Here is a 20,193-nt window from a genome sequence, read left to right as displayed (position 1 = left end):
AGCCCCTTTCAGTGATCTGTGGACCTGCACTCCTAGATCTCTTTGACTTTCAATACTCTTGAGGGTTCTACCATTCACTGTATATTCCCTACCTGCATTAGCCCTTCCAAAATGCATTACCTCACATTTGTCCAGGTTAAACTCCATCTGCCATCTCTCCGCCCAAGTCTCCAGACAATCTAAATCCTGCTGTATCCTCAGACAGTCCTCATCGCTATCCGCAATTCCACCAACCTTTGTGTCGTCTGCAAACTTACTAATCAGACCAGTTACATTTTCCTCCAAATCATTTATATATACTACAAAGAGCAAAGGTCCCAGCACTGATCCCTGTGGAACACCACTGGTCACAGCCCCCCAATTAGAAAAGCATCCCTCCATTGCTACCCTCTGCCTTCTATGGCCTAGCCAGTTCTGTATCCACCTTGCCAGTTCACCCCTGATCCCGTGTGACTTCAATTAAATATGTGTTCAAAAAAACTATTCCAGTGCGTTAAAGTAATATCAGTGAGACCCACCCTGAAGGCGTGTCCTCAATCATACATCAAACTCCTGTTAAATGTTCTTATAGAGAAGGTCACAAATACGTTCAGGAACCAATTTGTCCTGCATCTGATGGTGTGAAAGTCCACACATGCACCGCTGGAATCAACACTTTGGGCTGGATTCTCCGATCGCCGAAGCTGAAATCGTGTTCGGCAATCGGCAGGAGAATCCATTTCTACGCTGGAATTGGGGGGGCGGGGGGTGTTTTCCCAAAGTTCCGCCCCCTCAAAAACAGCATACTCGAGTACGTCGGGACGGCCTTGGGATGTCACCTGAGGCCCTCCCCCAATGGGCCGAGTCCCCGATGGCGTGGGACACATGTCCTCACAACTTTCGGGGACCTTGCGTGGCGGCTGCAGACTTTCCAGCGCCGCCACAGTTGGGGAGGGGGGGGGGGGGGGGCCTTCCATTGGCAAGGGTGGCTTCGGTGGGGACTGGGTGAACTGGTGGGTAGTGGTCCGGGCGTGGCGAGGGGGCAGTTTGTGGCAGGCCAGGTCCGTGCCTGGCCGGCGCAATGTTTTACGGTGCGGCTGCCGTGCGCATGCGCGGCCAAGGACCTGGCATCTGCGGCCATATCCGCAGTGGCTTTAGGTGGCGCAGCTGCTAGCCACCCCACCAGACAGAGGATCAGTGCAGGGGCTCCGCTGACTTTTTGGTCGTAAGACCAGACTGATCCTGCGGACGTAGCCGCAGAATCAGAGAAGCGAGCCCTTAGTCTCCCAAACGGAGAATCCAACCTGCAGACGGCAAAAGCATATTAACTCCCCAGGGATCTCCCCAGTCAAACCACTGTGCATTAGCCCAGACTGATAAGCCCATTCCTTCATCAATTTAATCTTCTGGCTGCTAAAAACACCCAGGCTCTGCAAACAGAATTTGTTTTTAAAACATGACAACTGCAGTCAAACGCACACTAACCCCAGGCTTTTAACCCTTAAATTGCCCTCTACATATATAATTCAATTTTCCTAAAATTTTCCAATCATCACACTGTGGAAATAAGATTTTATATAACATTTTAAAAGTTCATAGAGCATAACTTCAGAATTGATAAATTATCTCTTGTGTGATGTGGTCTAATTACCCCACAGCATCACTCTATTCTACCTGAAAACTAGACTGCATCTTGATTCACCAGGTGTTTTGATGTCATGGCCTAGTTTGAGGTGGAGCATTAGGATACAAACTGAAATAAAGCGGTTTTTGTTTTGGATTATGCAACCTGCAAGAGACCTGCAGGAGCATTTCAGATAAATTCTGAAAATGGACATCAGTGGACATTAGACGTGAAATGTGCTCCTCCGAAAGCACTTGCAAAGCTTCAGTTGAATTCTGCAAGTAATTTATTCTACAGAAACAAATGGCAGAATAATGACCTGGTCATATTCCTTTTTTCCAGATTTGAACAAGTCCTTGAAAATATCTTCAGCAATCGACAAAAAATCAGGATTACCTGCTTAGATTTAGAACTGAAATTGAAAGAGATGGAGCTAAAAATGTATTATTATCAAAAGTATCAGCAACATGCCAAACTGCTTTCGTGTGAGCATGTAACAGAAAAGGTAAAATTGTTTGAATCTTTCAAGGGTGGGAAAGTTGAGTTACTGTCAACATATTGGCCTGGTCCTAAAAAAGTTACACTTCCATTTTGGCTCCCGAACTGCATTTCTCCAACAATTGTATACAGATGACCTGAGAGCTGGTGCCAGTTTCTATTTCTTCTCAATAATTTGGAAAGCATTACATAAAAAATTACTCTTGGCAATTTTTTGTTTAATAGTTGATATTTTCTGAAATACATCCTTTAATTGGTATCAACTGTAACTCTGCTGGCAGCACTCTTACCTCTTAAGTCAGAAGGTTGTGGGTTCAAGTTCCACTCCAGGACTTGAGCACAATAATCCAGGCTGTCATTCAGGGCAGTACTGAATGAATGCTGCACTTTGACAGATTAGGGGCGGGATTCTCTGGTCGACGCCGCCGAAATAGCGATCGGCCAGAGAATCAACGTTCACGCCGAAATCAGAGGCGGCGCCGCTTTCGTGATGCTCAGTCGCCTCCAAAGCATATCGACGGCCTGAGGACATTGCCTGAGACCCCCCCCCAATGCTCCGCCCCCGACCTGCCAAGTTCCAGATGGCGTGGGTCTCTCATGCTATTATTTGTCGGGAACTCAGAGTGGCAGCTGCAGACTGAGTCCAGCGCCGCCAGTCGGGAGAGAGCCAATCCGCGGGCAGGGGAGGACTTGGCAGGGGTTGGGGGCACTATTGAGGTCTGGTGGTCGTGAGCCGACCAAAGTGGGGACACTATTTGGCAGGCCGGGTCTTGGCGCGGCCATGGACCCGGCAATTCTCCGGCAGTATCGGCAGCTGGAGCCAGGTGCTCTACACTGCCTGCCTGCTAGCCCCCCACCAAACCAAGGGTCGGTGGCCGTTTTGTGCCGAATTTTCAGTCATAAAACGCCACCGTTCCCACGCCGGCATCAGTACATACCCTTAAAATCAGAGAATCCAGCCCTAAGTCTATCAGATGAGAAATGAAAAGACTCAAGTGGACATAAAAAATCTTATGGCTCTATTTCAAAGCAGAGTAGGGGAGTTATCCCAGCATCCTGGCCAATATTTATTTACTTATTTTTATTTTTTTCCAATAAAGGGACAATTTAGCGTGGCCTATCCACCGACCCTGCACATCTTTTGAGTTGTGGGGGTGAGACCCATGCAGACACGGGGAGAATGCAAACTGCACACGGACAGTGACCCGGGATTGGCAGCAGTGCTAACCACTGTGCCTCTCTGCCGCCATCTGGCCAATATCTATCCCTCAATCAATATCACAAAAGCTGATTATCTGACCATTATCTCATTGCTGTTTATTGGAGTTTCTATATGCAAATAGCTGCCAGGTTTCCTACAACAATGTTTCCAAATCAAAATTACTTCATTGGTTCTGAAGGGTTTTGGGATGGTTATGAAAGATGCTGTATAAAAGCATGTCTTTTATTGTTTATTAAAATTACATCAAAGCATGATACAGAACTGGGGTATACACGTGTTCAATGCACATGGTGTTTGCGCCCTTAAATCAGGAAAGAACCAAAAGGGGAATTTTGAAATTTAAGTATTTTTGCTAGCGTGTGTTGCCCAGTATGTGTTGGGCCAGTTACGCCATGATTCGTATAATCAAAGAACTACGCAAATGAGTTTCATTTTAATTTGTACAGCATGCAGTTAAGTTGGGGGGGGGAAAAAAATCAATTTTCATGTTGTTAAAATGCACAATTTCACAGGCTATACAAGTTCTGTAATATCCAACTGTAATATAGGTGGCATTGGGGGTGGATAATTGAGGGTGGAATTCCAAAACGGCTTTTATGCTGGCCGGTTTTCCCCACTCAATTGTCCCTAACAGTGACATAACAGGGTTCCTACCATTCGGTGACAGGAATCCCATTTAAATTCATTTACATATGATTAGCAGTCCTACCTGCTGGAAAATCCATGCCGGGGTTCCCGACAGATTTTGACAAACAGGAAATTAATGAAGAGAACCCGCTGGGGGTGCACAGGTAAATTACAGCCCGCGGGAGGGGGGAGAGGGTCAGGCAATGCACTGTTGCATTGCCGGTGGGGGGGGGGCGTCCATTGTGGAGGTTCCCGGGGGGGGGGGGGGGGGGGCTTTTTTTATATTTTCAGATTGGGCACCCTTTAAAAAGCAGCTGAGGTTGCTGGCGGGAAAGGCTTTTATTCAGAGCCCATCCGCCTTCTATGATTGTATTTGTTTTCCAGAATGATTCCAAAAATATGGTGGGAAAGGTTGGCAGTGCAGTCGGTGAGCTACACAATGCTTTTCCCACCTGACTTGATATTGTCAAAAAAAGAGAAAATTCCACCCATAGTCATCTCTATTTTAGTCCTTTATTTTGAGTCAAGGACATTCGTTAAAGATTAAGTTGTTTTGCAAAAATAGGTAAAAGCTGCGTTGTTGATTTGTCATGTGCCGCTGTTATTTTTATACTTACCACGGCATGCATCAGGTATAAGATGCAAATCTTGTTCTGATTTTCACATGTTCCTGGGTTTATGACAATCTTTATTGTCACAAGTAGGCTTACATTAACACTACAATGAAGTTACTGTGAAAATCCCTTAGTCGCCACATTCCAGCGCCTGTTCGGGTACACAGAGGGAGTATTCAGAATGTCCAGTTCACTTAACAAGCACGTTTTCGGGACTCCTGGGAGGATACTTGAGCTCTCGGAAGAAACCCACGCAGTCGGGGAAACGTGCAGACTCCGCACAGACCGTGACCCAAGCTGGGAATCGATCCTGGGACCCTGGCGTTGTGAATAAACAGTGCTAACCACTGTGCTACCGTAAACAGGACAGGAGGACATTCCAAGAGCAACACCAGGCATACCCAAGAATTAGGCACCAATGTGGTGAATCTACAACACAGGACTGCTTGCATGCCAAACAGCATAAACAGCAAGTAATCGACAGAGATTAACAATTCCACAACCAGCAGCTTCAACCATGAATGATAGTGGACAATTAAACTCACTGGAGGACGAGGCTCCATAAATATCCCAATCGTCAATGATGGAGGGGACAAGCACTTCAGTTGCATTTGCAACAATCTTCAGCTGGAATTGCCGAATGGATGATCCATCTCGGTCCCCGCATCACAGATGCCAGTCTTTAGCCAATTCAATTTGCTCCACGTGATATTCGGAAATGGCTGGAGGCGCTGCCTACTGCAAAGACTATGGGCCCTGACCATATTCCTGCAATAGTACTGAAGACTTATTCATCAGAACTTGCTGTGGCCCGAGCCAAGCTGTTCCAGTACAGCTATTTTGTATTTACCCAGCAATGTGGAAAATAGCCCCGATATGTCCTGTCCATAAGAAACAAGACAAATCCAACCCAGTCAATTTGGCCCCATCAGTCAACACTCTATCATCAGTAATGCGATGGAAGGGATCATCAACAGTGAAATCAATTGGCACATGCTTAGTAATAACCTGTTCACTGACACTCAGTTTGGGTTCTGCCAGAGCCACTCAGCTCCTGACCTCACTGTTCCTTTGGTTCAAACTGGACAAAAAGAGCTGAACTCCAGAGGTGAGGGGAGAGTGATAGACCTTGACATCAAGGCAGATTTGATATCCAGGAACCCTCGCAAAATGGGAATCCGGGAAAACTGTCCATTGGTTGGAGGTCACACCTCGCACAATGGAAGATGGTTATTGTGGTTGGAGATCGATCATTTCAGCTCCTTTCATTTGTAATGTTTTCAAGTTCTGACGAAGAATCACTCTGGTTCACAGGCATCCACAGTATTTTGCCTCTATACCAAATGTGAGTTGGACCTGTTCTGGAACCCGCTGTACCCCTCACCTGTGTTAGCATCACACCGTGGTCGTTGATATCCTGTGTCAGACCTACTTTTTCATGTAATCATGGAACATGACCTTATAGGAAAAGGAAAATTCCTCGCGTTCTGCTGTTTTTAAAAAAAAATATGTTTATTGCCCTTTAAGTTTGCAAAATTTCTGCAGTACTGGTAATTGTTTTTGAAATAAATCAATATTTTATACTTATTTGATTAACATAGTGCTTTACCTATCTGATCTTTAGGCATCTTGCAAGCATGAACGTAGACTTGCAGCATTAATCACACAACACAAGCATATTCAACAAAAGACGGAAACAGCGGAGAAAATGCTTGAAGAAAACGATAACTGGTTGCACCGTGTAGAGAATGAAATGTGCTTATTGGGCCAAAATGGAAAGATGCCTCAGGTAAAACTAAAATAATTGATAATCTTATGAGGTTCATTTTATACATTATGATCCATCATATCATATAGCATACAGTATTATAGGTGTGTTCCTTTCAGAACAGAAGTTCTTCATTCTTGAAGCCAATTGCATGCTAATTTATATTAGCAATTTCTGAAAATAATTGAAGTTTAGGCAAACTATCTTTCCCCTTTATGGAAACACAGTTCCTATGATCAAGAGTTGACTGGACATTCTGACTCCTGGACGATTGGGTATTTTCTGAAAAAGGAGTCTCTGTAGATTGCAAATGATTGACCTGTTTAGGACCTGCTTTTGTGCGACGCCTGAAGGGTTCTGGATGAAATCACTGGGCTGGAATTTGCGATCAGTGGCGAAGCAAAAGCGCTCGCCATTGACATGAAGTAAGTGTCACTGAGATCTAGCGATCTTTTCAGTGAGAAATTTATTTCTGTCACCATGCAGGGATACTGCAATTGATTGCAGCATTCTTTACTGAGGATTTCCCATGATAGTGTTGAAGTGATGTCATCAGGCTGTCCACATAGTCAATCGCATTAAAGAATTTTCACCCAATCAGGAAGCTAAATGCTCTAAAATAAGGTCACTTAAATTGTTCAGTGTAATTTTTTTTCTAAGTGTTCAAACATATACACATGGGGCAAATGTAGAAGGCAAAAAATGTTCTTAATTATTTTTAAAATCTATTAATTAATCCTGTGACAGCATTCCAAGATTTCAAAAAAGTATATTTGAATAATTGAGAATTGCTGAAAAAAAGATACTTATCGAATCTTTTCACCTGGCATTCATCAGGACACCTTGCAAGAATATCAGTATAAGGGGAAAACAACAATGTATACTGTATGGGAAGAGAGTGCTGATTGTGTGAGAAGTGGAATCTGGTGGAGGAAAATGCACCATTTGATGATGACTGACAGTTAACTGCCAAGCATTGTTTGAAATTTAAACCAGGCACCTTGACCCTGTGAAGAACAGTTGCTTTATGTATTGTGACATGGATTTGATTTGATTTATTTGTCACATGTACCGAAGTATAGTGAAAAGTATTTTTCTGCAGCCGAGGAACGTACACAGTACGTACATTGTAGACACAAGAATAATCAACAGAGAACGTTGACAAATGGTACATCAACAAACAGTGATTGGTTACTGTGCGGAACAAGGGGCCAAACAAAGCAAATACACGAGCAAGAGCAGCATAGGGCGTCATGAATAGTGTTCTTACAGGGAACAGATCAGTCCGAGGGGGAGTCGTTGAGTCTTGTAGCTGTGGGGAAGAAGCTGTTCCTATGCCTGGATGTGCCGGTCTTCAGACTTCTGTACCTACTGCCTGGTGGAAGGGTCTGGAAGAAGGCAAATGCCTGGGTGGGAGGGGTCTCTGATAATGCTGTCTGCCTTCCTGAGGCAGCAAGAGGTGTATACAGAATCAATGTGGGGGTGGCAAGTTTGTGTGATGCGTTGGGCTGAGTTCACCACAGTCTGCAGTTTCTTGCGATCTTGGACCGAGCAGTTGCCATACCAGGCTGTGATGCAGCCGGATAGGGTGCTCTCTATCGCACATCTGTAGAAGTTTGTGAGAGTCGATGCAGACATGCCAAATTTCTTCAGCTTCCGTAGGAAGTAGAGACGTTGTTGGGCTTTTTTGTCTGTTGCATCAACGTGAGTGGACCAGGACAGACTGTTGGTGATGGTGACCCCTAGGAACTTAAAGCTATCGTCCATCTCCACTTCGGAGCCATGAAGCAGACGGGAGTGTGTGTGTCATGCTGAGCTTCCTGAAGTCGATGATCAGTTCCTTGGTCTTTCCAACATTTAGAGAGAGGTTGTTTTTGGTACACCATGCAACCAAGTGATTTATCTCCCTCCTGTTTACCTCCTCCTATTAACACGCAGGGCCCTGTTCTTTGCAGACAGAAAGAACAGGTGCATAGTACCTGTTTCAGCGAAACAAAATAAGTCCCAGCTATTCACTGACTCATTCCTCAGGGCAATGCCCTTACCAATCGGGGTCAACCTCCCTGATTTAACTTTCAAACAATGCTTGACCGTTAACTGTCGGTCACCGTCAACTGGATCATTCTCCAGGGCAATATCCCAACCAATCTATTTGTCAACCAATCATAACCTCTTCTCGTTCAGTATAAATTGATGTTTTCCCCTTATGTTGGTATTCTTATGAAGTGTCCTGATGAGTGCAGAGGGCAGCACGGTAGCATAGTGGTTGGGCAGCACGGTAGCATAGTGGTTGGGCAGCACGGTAGCATAGTGGTTGGGCAGCACGGTAGCATAGTGGTTGGGCAGCGCGGTAGCATAGTGGTTGGGCAGCACGGTAGCATAGTGGTTGGGCAGCACGGTAGCATAGTGGTTGGGCAGCGCGGTAGCATAGTGGTTGGGCAGCACGGTAGCATAGTGGTTGGGCAGCACGGAAGCATAGTGGTTGGGCAGCACGGTAGCATAGTGGTTGGGCAGTACGGTAGCATAGTGGTTGGGCAGCGCGGTAGCATCATGATTGGGCAGCGCGGTAGCATAGTGGTTGGGCAGCGCGGTAGCATAGTGGTTGGGCAGCGCGGTAGCATCATGATTGGGCAGCACGGAAGCATAGTGGTTGGGCAGCGCGGTAGCATAGTGGTTGGGCAGTACGGTAGCATAGTGGTTGGGCAGCGCGGTAGCATAGTGGTTGGGCAGCACGGCACGGTAGCATAGTGGTTGGGCAGCACGGTAGCATAGTGGTTGGGCAGCGCGGTAGCATAGTGGTTGGGCAGCACGGTAGCATAGTGGTTGGGCAGCGCGGTAGCATAGTGGTTGGGCAGCGCGGTAGCATAGTGGTTGGGCAGCGCGGTAGCATAGTGGTTGGGCAGCGCGGTAGCATAGTGGTTGGGCAGTGCGGTAGCATAGTGGTTGGGCAGCGCGGTAGCATCATGATTGGGCAGCATGGTAGCATAGTGGTTAGCACAGTGGTTCACAGCTCCAGGGTCGCAGGTTCGATTACCGGCTGGGTCACTGTCTGCGGAGTCCGCACGTTCTCCCCGTGTCTGCGTGGGTTTCTTCCCGCAGTCCAAAGATGTGCGGATTAGGTGGATTGGCCATGCTAAAGTTGCCCTTAGTGTCCAAAAATGTTAAGTGGGGGTTACTGGGTTATGGGGATATGATAGGTACATGGGCTTGAGTAGGGTGCTCTTTGTAAGGGCCGGTGCAGAGTCGATGGGCCGAATGGCCTCCTGCACTGTAAATTCTATGATTCTATGAGTGCAAGACCGAAAGCTTCAACATGTCTCTTTTATTCAACAATACTAAAAAATACTTTTCAGGGCCAGTTCTGTTGTTCATCAATTGCTATTAATCGTGTAACCATTAAAAGGTAGGAATGTTGAACTTCATGTTATCTCCATCAGCTCCGCTTCCTAGTATGGCCTCCCGATGACATTACATCCCAGTAGCCATTTTCCTTTGTCTCATATATACTGTTGTGTATCTCATCCCCTACCCTTCCCACTCTTGTCCACATATTCTTATGTGGCATGGTGTCCAATTTTGTTCAATGATGTTCCTGTGAAGGAAGTTGGGATGTTTTACTATGTTAAAGGCAATACAAGTTGTTGCTGTGATGAGCACCTGTTAGTCCCTCTTTGGGTGATTTCCTCCACCCACTCCCAATTCCTCTGCCGTGGACACCACTGACCTTTCACTTTGTGTTGAAGGCCTCTGTTCTTCTCTTTGGCTGATGCTCTGTTCTCAAATTGAATCTCATCATCCAATTTATATTTCACCTCTTTTATCCTCCCTCTCTATTTTCAGTCTCATCCAGCCCCCCCACCCTCACCAAAGCCTTTTTAGCTGTCTTCACATCCCTTCAAGCTGTCCCTGAAATTGTTAATATATCCTTTAAAGCACATGGATATAAACACTACAATTACAAGCACAATAATTGCAACACAATTTTTCGAAAGAACAAATTGATGGTTTTAGCATTGAACAAATCAGTAGCGAGATGGCAGGACTGCAATTATCAATTAACAAATGCGGCAGGCACAATGTCTGGGGAAAGGGCTACAAACAAAGGAAGAAGAGGAGACCATGGATCAAGGTGTGGGATACCCCAAGTTCCACTGAAGTCAGAGAGTTTCAGACTTTCCAAAGCTAGAAGTGAGTAGTGGGCTAGCAAGGGTAGGGTGAAGCATCTTAGCAGTGATCAAAGGAGTAAAGCAGACAAGACCGTGATTAGAGAAAAGGGAAGACATATGCCCCATTAAATCAGGAGAAAGAGGGCTCACCGGCAGGCAAATGGAGGATTCCTGCCAAAATCAGAACAAAATGGATTAACACTAGTCACAAAAGGCCAGCATTTGATTTTAAATTAAAGTATTTGCCTGCCTTACCACCAAGAGAAACACACCTGGGTGACACATTTTGGAGGTGCAGCAACACCACCTAGTGTTAAGAAGGCTGGTGAAGTTCCCATGTGCACAGTAAAACATAAAAAACTGAATTTCATATACAATGTAATAATGTACAATTCATTATTCTGCTGAAGTGGAGCTGTGTACCCTAACGGCAGAGGTCATCAAATTGGGAGATGGAAGGAGGTTATGGGAACGGCACAAGGAGGGTGGACAGATCTAAACTAACGAGTAAGGGAATGACGAATGCTGACTTGAAGAGCCATAGGAGGCATTATGGAGTAATTCTTCATTACTGTCCATTCCCTATGTTTGGCATTGACCAAATCATTTTCTACTCCTTCTAAAGCATGGAATCAGAACATGGTCAAAAGGAGAGTTTTTTTGTGAGATCTTTGAAAGTTCAGAGGGAAAGAGTTAAAGAATTCCAGTAAGCAGAGGCTTAGTGACAGAACTGGAGAGGAAATAAGTAGATAAAAAGAAGTCTGATGTTAGGAAGAGCAGAAAGTGAACGTGAGGATGTAAGACTGATTGAAGTAGTAAATAATAAGACATACACAGCTGGAAAATTTGATCTAGCACTTGACTTTTCTGTCGGAACTCATTTTATATTGCTTTTAAGTGGCTACTTGAGCATTTTGTTCTGTGTGCCAACAAAAACATATCATGCTCTGTGAGGAAAAGAAACAGCTGCAAAGCAGGTCTTTGATTATGTAAATACTTAAATTTAATTCAAATTTCTGAACCTATAAAGTTTAATTAACTGCAGACACACTACCTCTTCTGTAAAACAACAATTTTTAAATTTGCAAATTCGGCCAAAAAATTCAAGACATGCTTATGGACAAAGCAAATATGGTATTGGGAACATTTCAAATCGACCCAACAAAAGAATTTATCTTTCTGGAGGAACACTTCTATTCCCCCACCCACCAAATGTCAAATGTTCTCCCCTTCTCTCCCTAAGGCAATGATTCATGGTTAGGGTGTAGTTCCATTGACATCAGCTACCCAAGCGATCATGCAATACGTACAAACCTAGACAACCAGTGTTAGTCGGCTGTAAGGACATCACCTGCATGTATAATTATGCCCCCAGTAATTGATAGGGCATAAACCCTGAATTCAATTTATCTTCGTTGGCCTGCATTAACCCATTGTTGCATCAGTTGAAATCAGTTAATTCATCATAGACCAGAGATCACAATTTATTGACACTGCAATTCTGTACTACATCACAAAATTCATTATCTGCCCTCAAAACTTGTGTTATATGTACCTTGTTTAAGAAGTACAATAATACTGGCCAGTGTTAAAATGGCTAAGGAGCAATGAATTCTAGAAACCCATAATTCCAAAATATTATCCCCTGCCAGTAATCCCAATGGCTGAATGGACTAATTCTCGATGTGAGGACGATACTACCTTTGGTGGTCACTAGTAGTAACTCAGGAGTGCTACATAGATCCTGGTTACAATGAATCACCAGCAGAATAAAAACTGAGAACACTTCCATGTCTTACATTGGGCCATACAGCATGGGACAATGGACACAGGAATCTGCTTGAGAAAAGCTATTCGCGGGGGGGGGGGGGGGGGGGGGGGCGCGGCGGCGTGAATGATGCCTTCCTTGATATCTGCAAAATGTTTAAAACTGCTGGTGAAAAGATTTATTCAGCTATCAAGTGGTTGATGATTGTCTAAATAAAGGCAGCAGTCTTCAGAACTTTAGGTACAAATCGACCATTACATCAAGATGCAAACAATCAGGAACAATAAACAAACTAACCTCATGTCACACAGTAATATGTATAAGATGGGTGGTGCCTGGGTCACCACAGCGTACTCAACAAAAGACAGTACATTAGAAATGTCATTACAAATTGTTGGGAGGGTGACTTGTGGCTTATATATTTTACCCATGTGCACAAAAAGCTCTGGATCTGCTATCTTAAAAAATGTGGGTATTTAGTTATTTTACTTTGTATGTGCACGACCAGGGATTCTTAAAAGTCCTGTAGAACTGCTTCCTCATCAACTGTTTCTACCTCTTTGTATATTTTGATTGATGTGGGGTGTACTATGCTATTCCAGACAACAAATTTGCCCTTACGAATATATTTCTGTTGACAGGTCCTGAATCAAGATCTACAGTGCAGCCATTTAAAAATGGAAGTAATGGACTTAAAACGACAAATTCAGCATATGAATCAATTACTTTCTCTCCAAAAACCAGAGAACAGAAGAACGGAAAAGTAAAGCAGTTTTTAATTTGTACCAACATCTTAATATGAAAGACATTATTCACCCATGTCATTTCCAGTTTTATATTAAAATATAATTAAAGCGCTTGCTGCACAATTCAAGGAATTAAAGATTTTTTTAAATTATTTTGGGAAGTTGCACACCCACTGCTCATAATTTTATCAATGGATGCAAAAGCACAGGAGCACTAAAGGAGAGCATTCTCCTTATAACCCTCAGGTTGTGGTGGTATTAATTATTCTATTCTGGAACTTCCAACAGCCTTCATTAGTATTTTATTTTATTTTTGTTGCTGGTTACTTGTAATGAGGGGCACACCCTCATTAAGGGCCCTGTTGGTGATTGATTATATGATGTGGAGATGCCGGCGTTGGACTGGGGTGAGCACAGTACGAAGTCTTACAACACCAGGTTAAAGTCCAACAGGTTTGTTTCGCTGTCAGAAAGCTAGTGACATCGAAACAAACCTGTTGGACTTTAACCTGGTGTTGTAAGACTTCGTACATTGATTATATGGTTTATTGATATTATATCAAATGGCCTAATTCTGATTCAATATCTTATGTTAAGTGATAAGGGAGAGAAAACCTTTGTCGGTGTTTTAGCCAGTCTAGCCAGTAAGAGATCAAATAGCAACTATCAGATTCCTCTGATCTGAATTTTGTATTCACCTTGCGAGGCTTCGATATAGTTCATTCTGACTCAGGTGAGTTCAGATCAAGTAAAGTAGAATTCCTTTTATGGACAACGTGTACCTTTTATGTTAGGGTTCAGTTTGCAGCATTTTAACTTTGATCAGATGGGGGGGGGGGGGGGGGGGGAGAGTAGAGAATAACATTTTGAGGAGAAAAGGCAACATCAAATTATTAGATGTTTTGTAATGCTGGATGGTATCCCTGATCAACTTCGATCAAATCAACCAAAATATTGTTTTTCTGGTCTACCCTATTGGTTAATTTACTGCTGGTATATTAGCAATAAGGTTAAGTTACATAAAAGTGTCTTGACCTTCAGAACAAACTGTTAATACTCCCTGTGTGGCTGTAACTCAGTGAGGATTTTAACCACTGCATTAAGGAAGAAAAATATCTCCTTGGTGTTTTCCGTAAAACGGGAAATGTGTAGTCATGTGTGAAACCTCACATCATTTTACATGTATGATATATTAGGACCGGCACCATAATTGTTTGTTTTGCTTTCACTTTACAGGCTTATAAACACTTTGCTGCCTGCATTCTGCCAACAGTATCAAACAATGAAAGAAGCTGGACTTGCTTCGGCAGCTGCTGAGGATGCTTTTGTGCAAGTGGAGCAGTTAGTACAACAGGAGAAAGGGATTACATGGGAAGATCAGATTATGAAATTACCAGAACAGTTATCTGATGGACAGCTAAACATTTCCTCGATCATGAATTACTCCCAGCTCACCTATTGCCAGGCTGCACCGTGTAGTAAGTAAACTGTTCTTAAGCTATAATTTATAGCATGTTTTAATTAACTGGAAGAATGAAGCATTGCCAGAATGTAGATCATGCATTTCCCAGCATACTTTTGTGATTTGCTGCTGAAACAATTGCTGTAGCTTGGGCATATTATGTTAATATTTCATTTATGTCAGCAGAAAACAACTTTACCGATCAAGTTTTATTCCTTACGTAGCAAAGCTGATCAGAATAGTATACATCTCTACTTAATTCTTCCCCAGTCTAAACCTAAACCTTCAAATAAAAGCAAAATACTGCAGACTCTGCAAATCTGAAATAAAAACGGAAAGCGCTGGATAAACTCAGCAGGCCTGGCAGCATCCGTGGAGAGAAAAGCAAAAGTTTTGAGTCCATATGACCCTTCTACAGAACTGATTATAGTCCTAATCCTTATTGGATAATACCCCAGTTAACCCTACAGTTTATGAATTAGTTGCCAAGAAAATTCTATTTATAAGTATAAAATTATATTTTTGTTAATGCTGGTCAGTATTAACGTAAACGTGGTTTCCCATTTTCTACTCGGTAGCATTATCAAATGAAGTGGGCGGCATGGTAGCACAGTTGTTAACACTGTTGTTTCACAGTTCCAGGGTCCCAGGTTCGATTCCCGACTTGGGTCACTGTCTGTGCGGAGTCTGCATGTTCTCTGTGTCAGCGTGGGTTTCCTCCAGGTGCTACAGTTTCCTCCCACAAGCAAAGATGAGCAGGTTAGGTGGATTGGCCATGCTAAATTGCCCTTAGTGTCCCTAAAGGTTAGGTGGGGTTACTGAGTTACGGGGATAGGGTGGAGGTGTGAGCTAAGTAGGGTACTCTTTCCAAGGGCTGGTGCAGACCTAATGGGCCGAATGGCCTCTCTGCACTGTAAATTCTAAGAAAAATAAGTTATTTCGGACTAATATGCATAATTCATTTAGCCTGTTTGGTTGATGTTAAGTGAAATAAGTTAACTCTGAATGCGGGATTACCACTCCACCCACCCCCGCACCGTGTTTTGCGGCGGTAGTGGCATCCCGCTATTGGTCAGTGGCAGGATCTTCTGGCCCGCAGCTATCAACGGCTTATTTTGTGGCTCGCCCCTCCGCCGGGGGTGGGGGGTTCACCTTCGGCTGGACCAGACGATCTCGCTGTAGGAACATTTCCGACTGATTCCTTTTGAAATTCAAATCGAAGGAAGAATGAGAATGCTTAATTTGTCACATTGTATTTTTTTGTTCTGTTAGCACAGTGTGAAGTACTTGAAGCTGAAGAAAAGGCACATTGGGGGTATCGACTGTGAATCCTGGCTAACATGACAAAAAATACAAAATTGTTGACTTCTTTGAAGTCCCCATCAGATAACATGTTTTTCTAAATCCTGCTGTTTTTTTCTGAAGGGAAGAAATAGCAAATAGATTTTTCCACTCAAATCCATACCTGCCCTCAGCCACCCACTTGTATCTCAACAAAAGGGCATTCTTAATATCAGTCTAATTAATGTTGCTGAGATAGAATCAGGATTACGATGGCTGAACCTAGTATTGCTTTTGCCTGGTGTTAAAGCAGGGGCCAGTTGATAGAGGGCAGAGCAGGATCCATATCTGTTTTTAATATTTTCTTTCTCCATCAGACAGCATCACAGTTAATTGCATTTCTTGTATGCTAGCCTGTTTGAAATCTGTTACTTCAGCAGAGAGGGTATCAAACCTGAAACCTCCTTGTGTGACATATTGTGATGGTGCTTTTTAACTTTAAACAATTATTGTTATATTTTTGGATCATCTTGCCATTTTCATTTTAGATATATTTATGTGTTTCTGACTATTCTTGTAATTATGCCTTTGTTACATTCTGGGGAATGTTTATATAAACTTAGGTGAGGCAGCACGGTAGTGCAGTGGTTAGCACTGCTGCCTTGCACTGAGGACCCGGGTTTGATCCCAACCCCGGGTCACAGTCTGTGTGGAACTTGCAAATTCGCCCCGTGTCTGCGTGGGTCTTGTCCCCATAACCCATAGATGAGCAGGGTAGGTGGATTGGCCACCCTAAATTGCCCCTTAATTGGAAAAATGTTTTAAAAACATAACCTAGGTAATTTTGATAGTGCACCCAGCCAGCAAGCCTTTTCTTAGAGTCACTAACAGCTCCTTCATTTTTGGATCGTCCTCATGCCTTTGAGAAGTGGCAGAGTTTCACAACGTCAGACCTTGAGATCTAATTTTTGACCTGAATAATATCTGGTCCCAGTTATTGACCCAAGAACTTCAAAAGTTCTAAACTGATTCTGACATAATCCAGGCTAATTAATACTCCTTAAAAAATTACTGGGCTTCATGATTTTAAGTTACTGCGAGACAAATGTGAAAGGAGCTGCTAGTAGCCATAACTGAATAAATCCCAGACTATTTGTATTTGAATTGTATATTTGGCTCCCCCACTCAAGTCAATTGCCCAGAGACAACTGAGTAAGTATCCTTATAATATTTATACTAAATTAAGCCGGAACATAAAGGTTTACATGATAAAACTTGAATACCCCATTTAAATTAGCCAGAAATGGTTTATTTTCGGCACAATTCATTATTCTTGCTTTATCAAGGTTCAAATATCATTAACATCACACTGACCCTAACCACATTGTGTGCATCCTTTTTACCATTTTTCGCGCTTAAATGTAATGTTCCATGGTTGCCTAATCAACGTGTTTTAGTGGACCTATCAGTAGTACAAAAACTACGCTTATTCAAACTATTTTTTCATGGTAACTGTTAAAATCTTTTGCAACAAAGATGAAACCTTCACAGAGGAGCTCACATGCCCTTTATTTACACTAATGTCCTGAACCTGGGTAAACGGGGCATAATTTCAAAGTTTGAGATTATACACAACGTAGAAATTTAGTGAACAGTGAGTTCAGGGGAAGATATACTGGGGAAATGGGCAGATACATGGTAAATGCAAGTTATGCAGAAAAGTGAGAAGTGATGCAATTTGGTAAGAAGAATGAGAAGAAGAAATATAAACTAAATGGTGCAGGAATAGAGAGACTTAGGGGTGTACACACAAATCTTTGAAGGTCGCAAAAGCATGGTTCAATTCCCGTACCAGCCTCCCCGAACAGGTGCCGGAATGTGGCGACTAGGGGCTTTTCACAGTAACTTCATTTGAAGCCTACTTGTGACAATAAGCGATTTTCATTTCATGTTAAAGGAGCATACAGGACTCTTGGCTTTATAAATAAAGCCGTAGAGTAAAAAATCAAGAAAGTTATATTTATAAATCGCTAGTTAAACCATAGCTAGAGGATTGTGTTCAGATCTGTACATCATACTTTAGGGACAATATCGAGGCCTGAGATGGTGCAGAGGTGATGTACTCGGATTGTACGAGGGATGTCAAACGTAGCATGGAGAGATGTTGCCATTTGCTTTTAAGAAGAGACGAGGGGAGATTTAATAGAGGTTCAAGATCATGAAGAGTTTTGAGAGAGTTAATTGGGAAGAACTGTGGAAAGGGTCAATAATCACATGGTACAAATTTAAGGTAAATGACAAAAGAACCATGGATCTTTCATGATAGCTTTTTTTAATGTGGCAAATTGTGACCTGGAGTGCAATAGTTGAACGATAGTGAAAGCAGATTTCAAATCATGGCTCTTGAAGGGGATTATATTTTTAAATATCTTTATGATCTATATTTATGTTAACATGCAGGTGTTAAATCAATATTTGTGACCTCTCAGCATGTATTTTCCTCAATCTGTGATGAAATGTTATCTTGATAGAACCACCTTAAAGAAGTTTAATTAGTTGTGCAATAAACATCTTTTAGGTCGAATTTTTGACAACTTTATCTGCAATTTATAAAAATTCTGATCTGAGAGAATCTTATTTGGTAAAGATACACAGTCAACTTTCTTCCACCAGATAAATATACAAAACTTCTTAATCTTGCGTTTGATAGCTTCAGCATGTCTTCTCACCTATTTAAACATACATTTTGCCTGCATTTTAATTCCATGTGTGTTAATTGCTGCAGGAGGATCTGTCGTGCCTCAAATATTTTTTTTAATGTGTTTAGGCTCAAAAAGAACCCCTTCCAGAAGTCAACAGGAAATGACTGTAAAAGTCAAAAAGGATAAATCTCCTCATCAATTAAAACCAGCAGCAGGTAGGTGAAATATTGTTCCATTTTATTAAAACATTCAATGGTGCATTTTGTTAGTGTGCCCGCATATCATATCAATGTATCTCAAATCGGCTTTACATAACGGAAAGTGGGAAGATGGCAGACAAACTGAACAGGCATTTTGCATGGATTTTCACTATAGAGGGTACAACTAGCATCCCAAAAATAGCTGTAAATCAGGAAATGTAAGACAGGAAACTCAAAAATTATAATCACCAGGGACGTGGTAGTGAACAAATTGTTGGGGCTGCTGGGTAACAAATCCTGGGGCCTTGAAAGAAGTGGGCTGGATTCTCCGATTTTGGGGCTATGTTCGGAGGCTCCGTGGCGTTTTATGTGGGAAAAATCGGCGAGGCCCCAGCACCGATCCTTCGACCAGTGAGGGGCTAGCAGCCGCGCCACATAAAACGCACGGCCTTCTCGATTTAAACAGCCAGAGAATTGTCGGGTCCGTGGCCGCACACGCACACGGCGACGACCTGCAGCGGTCACGCCATACAACATGGCACCGGCCTTGCGCAGACCTGACCTGCGTGCCCGCGGACACCTCCTCAAAAGTCCCCCCAGCACTCGCTGAAAACCCCCCCCCCCCCCCCGGGTCGGCAGCACAGCTCCCGCCCAACTGTGCCAGCGCTGGACACAGTTCACAGCCACCACGCGGGGTTCCCGACTGCTGAGACCACACGTGCCCCGTGTGGTCAGGAACTCGGCCCATCGGGGACGGAGCATTGGGAAGGGCCTTCAGGTAACGTCCTGATGGCGTGTGGCGTACTCCTCGATGATGACATTTTGGAGGGGCGGAGCAAGCGCCGCCCCCAATTCAGTCATAATAAGGGATTTGGCCCTGGTCGCCGATTAAATCAGCAGCAGCAAGCGGAGAATCCCTCCCGTGGTTAGGGAGATAGTTGATGTATTGGTTTTAATTTTCAAAAATTCCTAGATTCGGTGAAGGTTCCATTATTTAAAAAGAGAGGGAGACAAAAAAAAAGTGGGAAACTATAGGCCAATTAGCCTAACATCTGTCCTCGGGAAAATGTTGGAAGCTATTATTAAAGATGTTAAAGCAGGGCATTTGGAAAAAATCGAGACAATCAGGCAGAGTTAACAGTTTTGTGAAAGGAAAATCATGTTTAGCCAATTTATTGGGGTTCCTTGAAGGAGTCACGTGCTGTGGATAATGGGGAGACGGTGGATGTGGTGTACTTAGATTTCCAGAAGACCACATAAGTGGTTATTGTGGAAAATAGAAGCTCATGGTGTAGGAAATAACATATTGGCATGGATTAAAGATTGGCTAGCTAACAGGAAACAGTTGGCATAAATGGGTCCTATCTGGTTGGCGGGATGTGATGAATGGTGTGTCACAGGGATCTGTGCTGTGGCCTTGACTTTTTACAATAAAAAAAATTAAGAAGAAGCTTATAATCGAAATTGTGAGAGATTACAGAGCTCTGAGATTCAAAAGGATCATGGTGTCCTAGTGCATGAATCACACAAGGCTAG

General features: G+C 43.2%; 1 protein-coding gene across 2 annotated transcripts in view; it reads left to right on the top strand.

Moving 5' to 3' along the window:
- Positions 1-20,193, top strand: part of LOC140384703 (kinesin-like protein KIF18A) — a 117,349-nt gene that overhangs the window by 68,504 nt on the left and 28,652 nt on the right. For both annotated transcript variants that reach the window (XM_072466650.1, XM_072466649.1), the window contains 5 exons: positions 1,946-2,108; positions 6,189-6,353; positions 12,908-13,029; positions 14,249-14,490; positions 18,583-18,672. In XM_072466650.1, the coding sequence (XP_072322751.1) occupies positions 1,946-2,108; positions 6,189-6,353; positions 12,908-13,029; positions 14,249-14,490; positions 18,583-18,672 (782 nt within the window). The remainder of the gene's footprint in view (positions 1-1,945; positions 2,109-6,188; positions 6,354-12,907; positions 13,030-14,248; positions 14,491-18,582; positions 18,673-20,193) is intronic.

This window comes from Scyliorhinus torazame, chromosome 10 (genome assembly GCF_047496885.1).
Source record: "Scyliorhinus torazame isolate Kashiwa2021f chromosome 10, sScyTor2.1, whole genome shotgun sequence".
In the NCBI taxonomy this organism is placed as follows: domain Eukaryota; kingdom Metazoa; phylum Chordata; class Chondrichthyes; order Carcharhiniformes; family Scyliorhinidae; genus Scyliorhinus; species Scyliorhinus torazame.
Note: the sequence above shows the minus strand (reverse complement) of the source record. Positions and strands in the feature narration are given on the sequence as shown.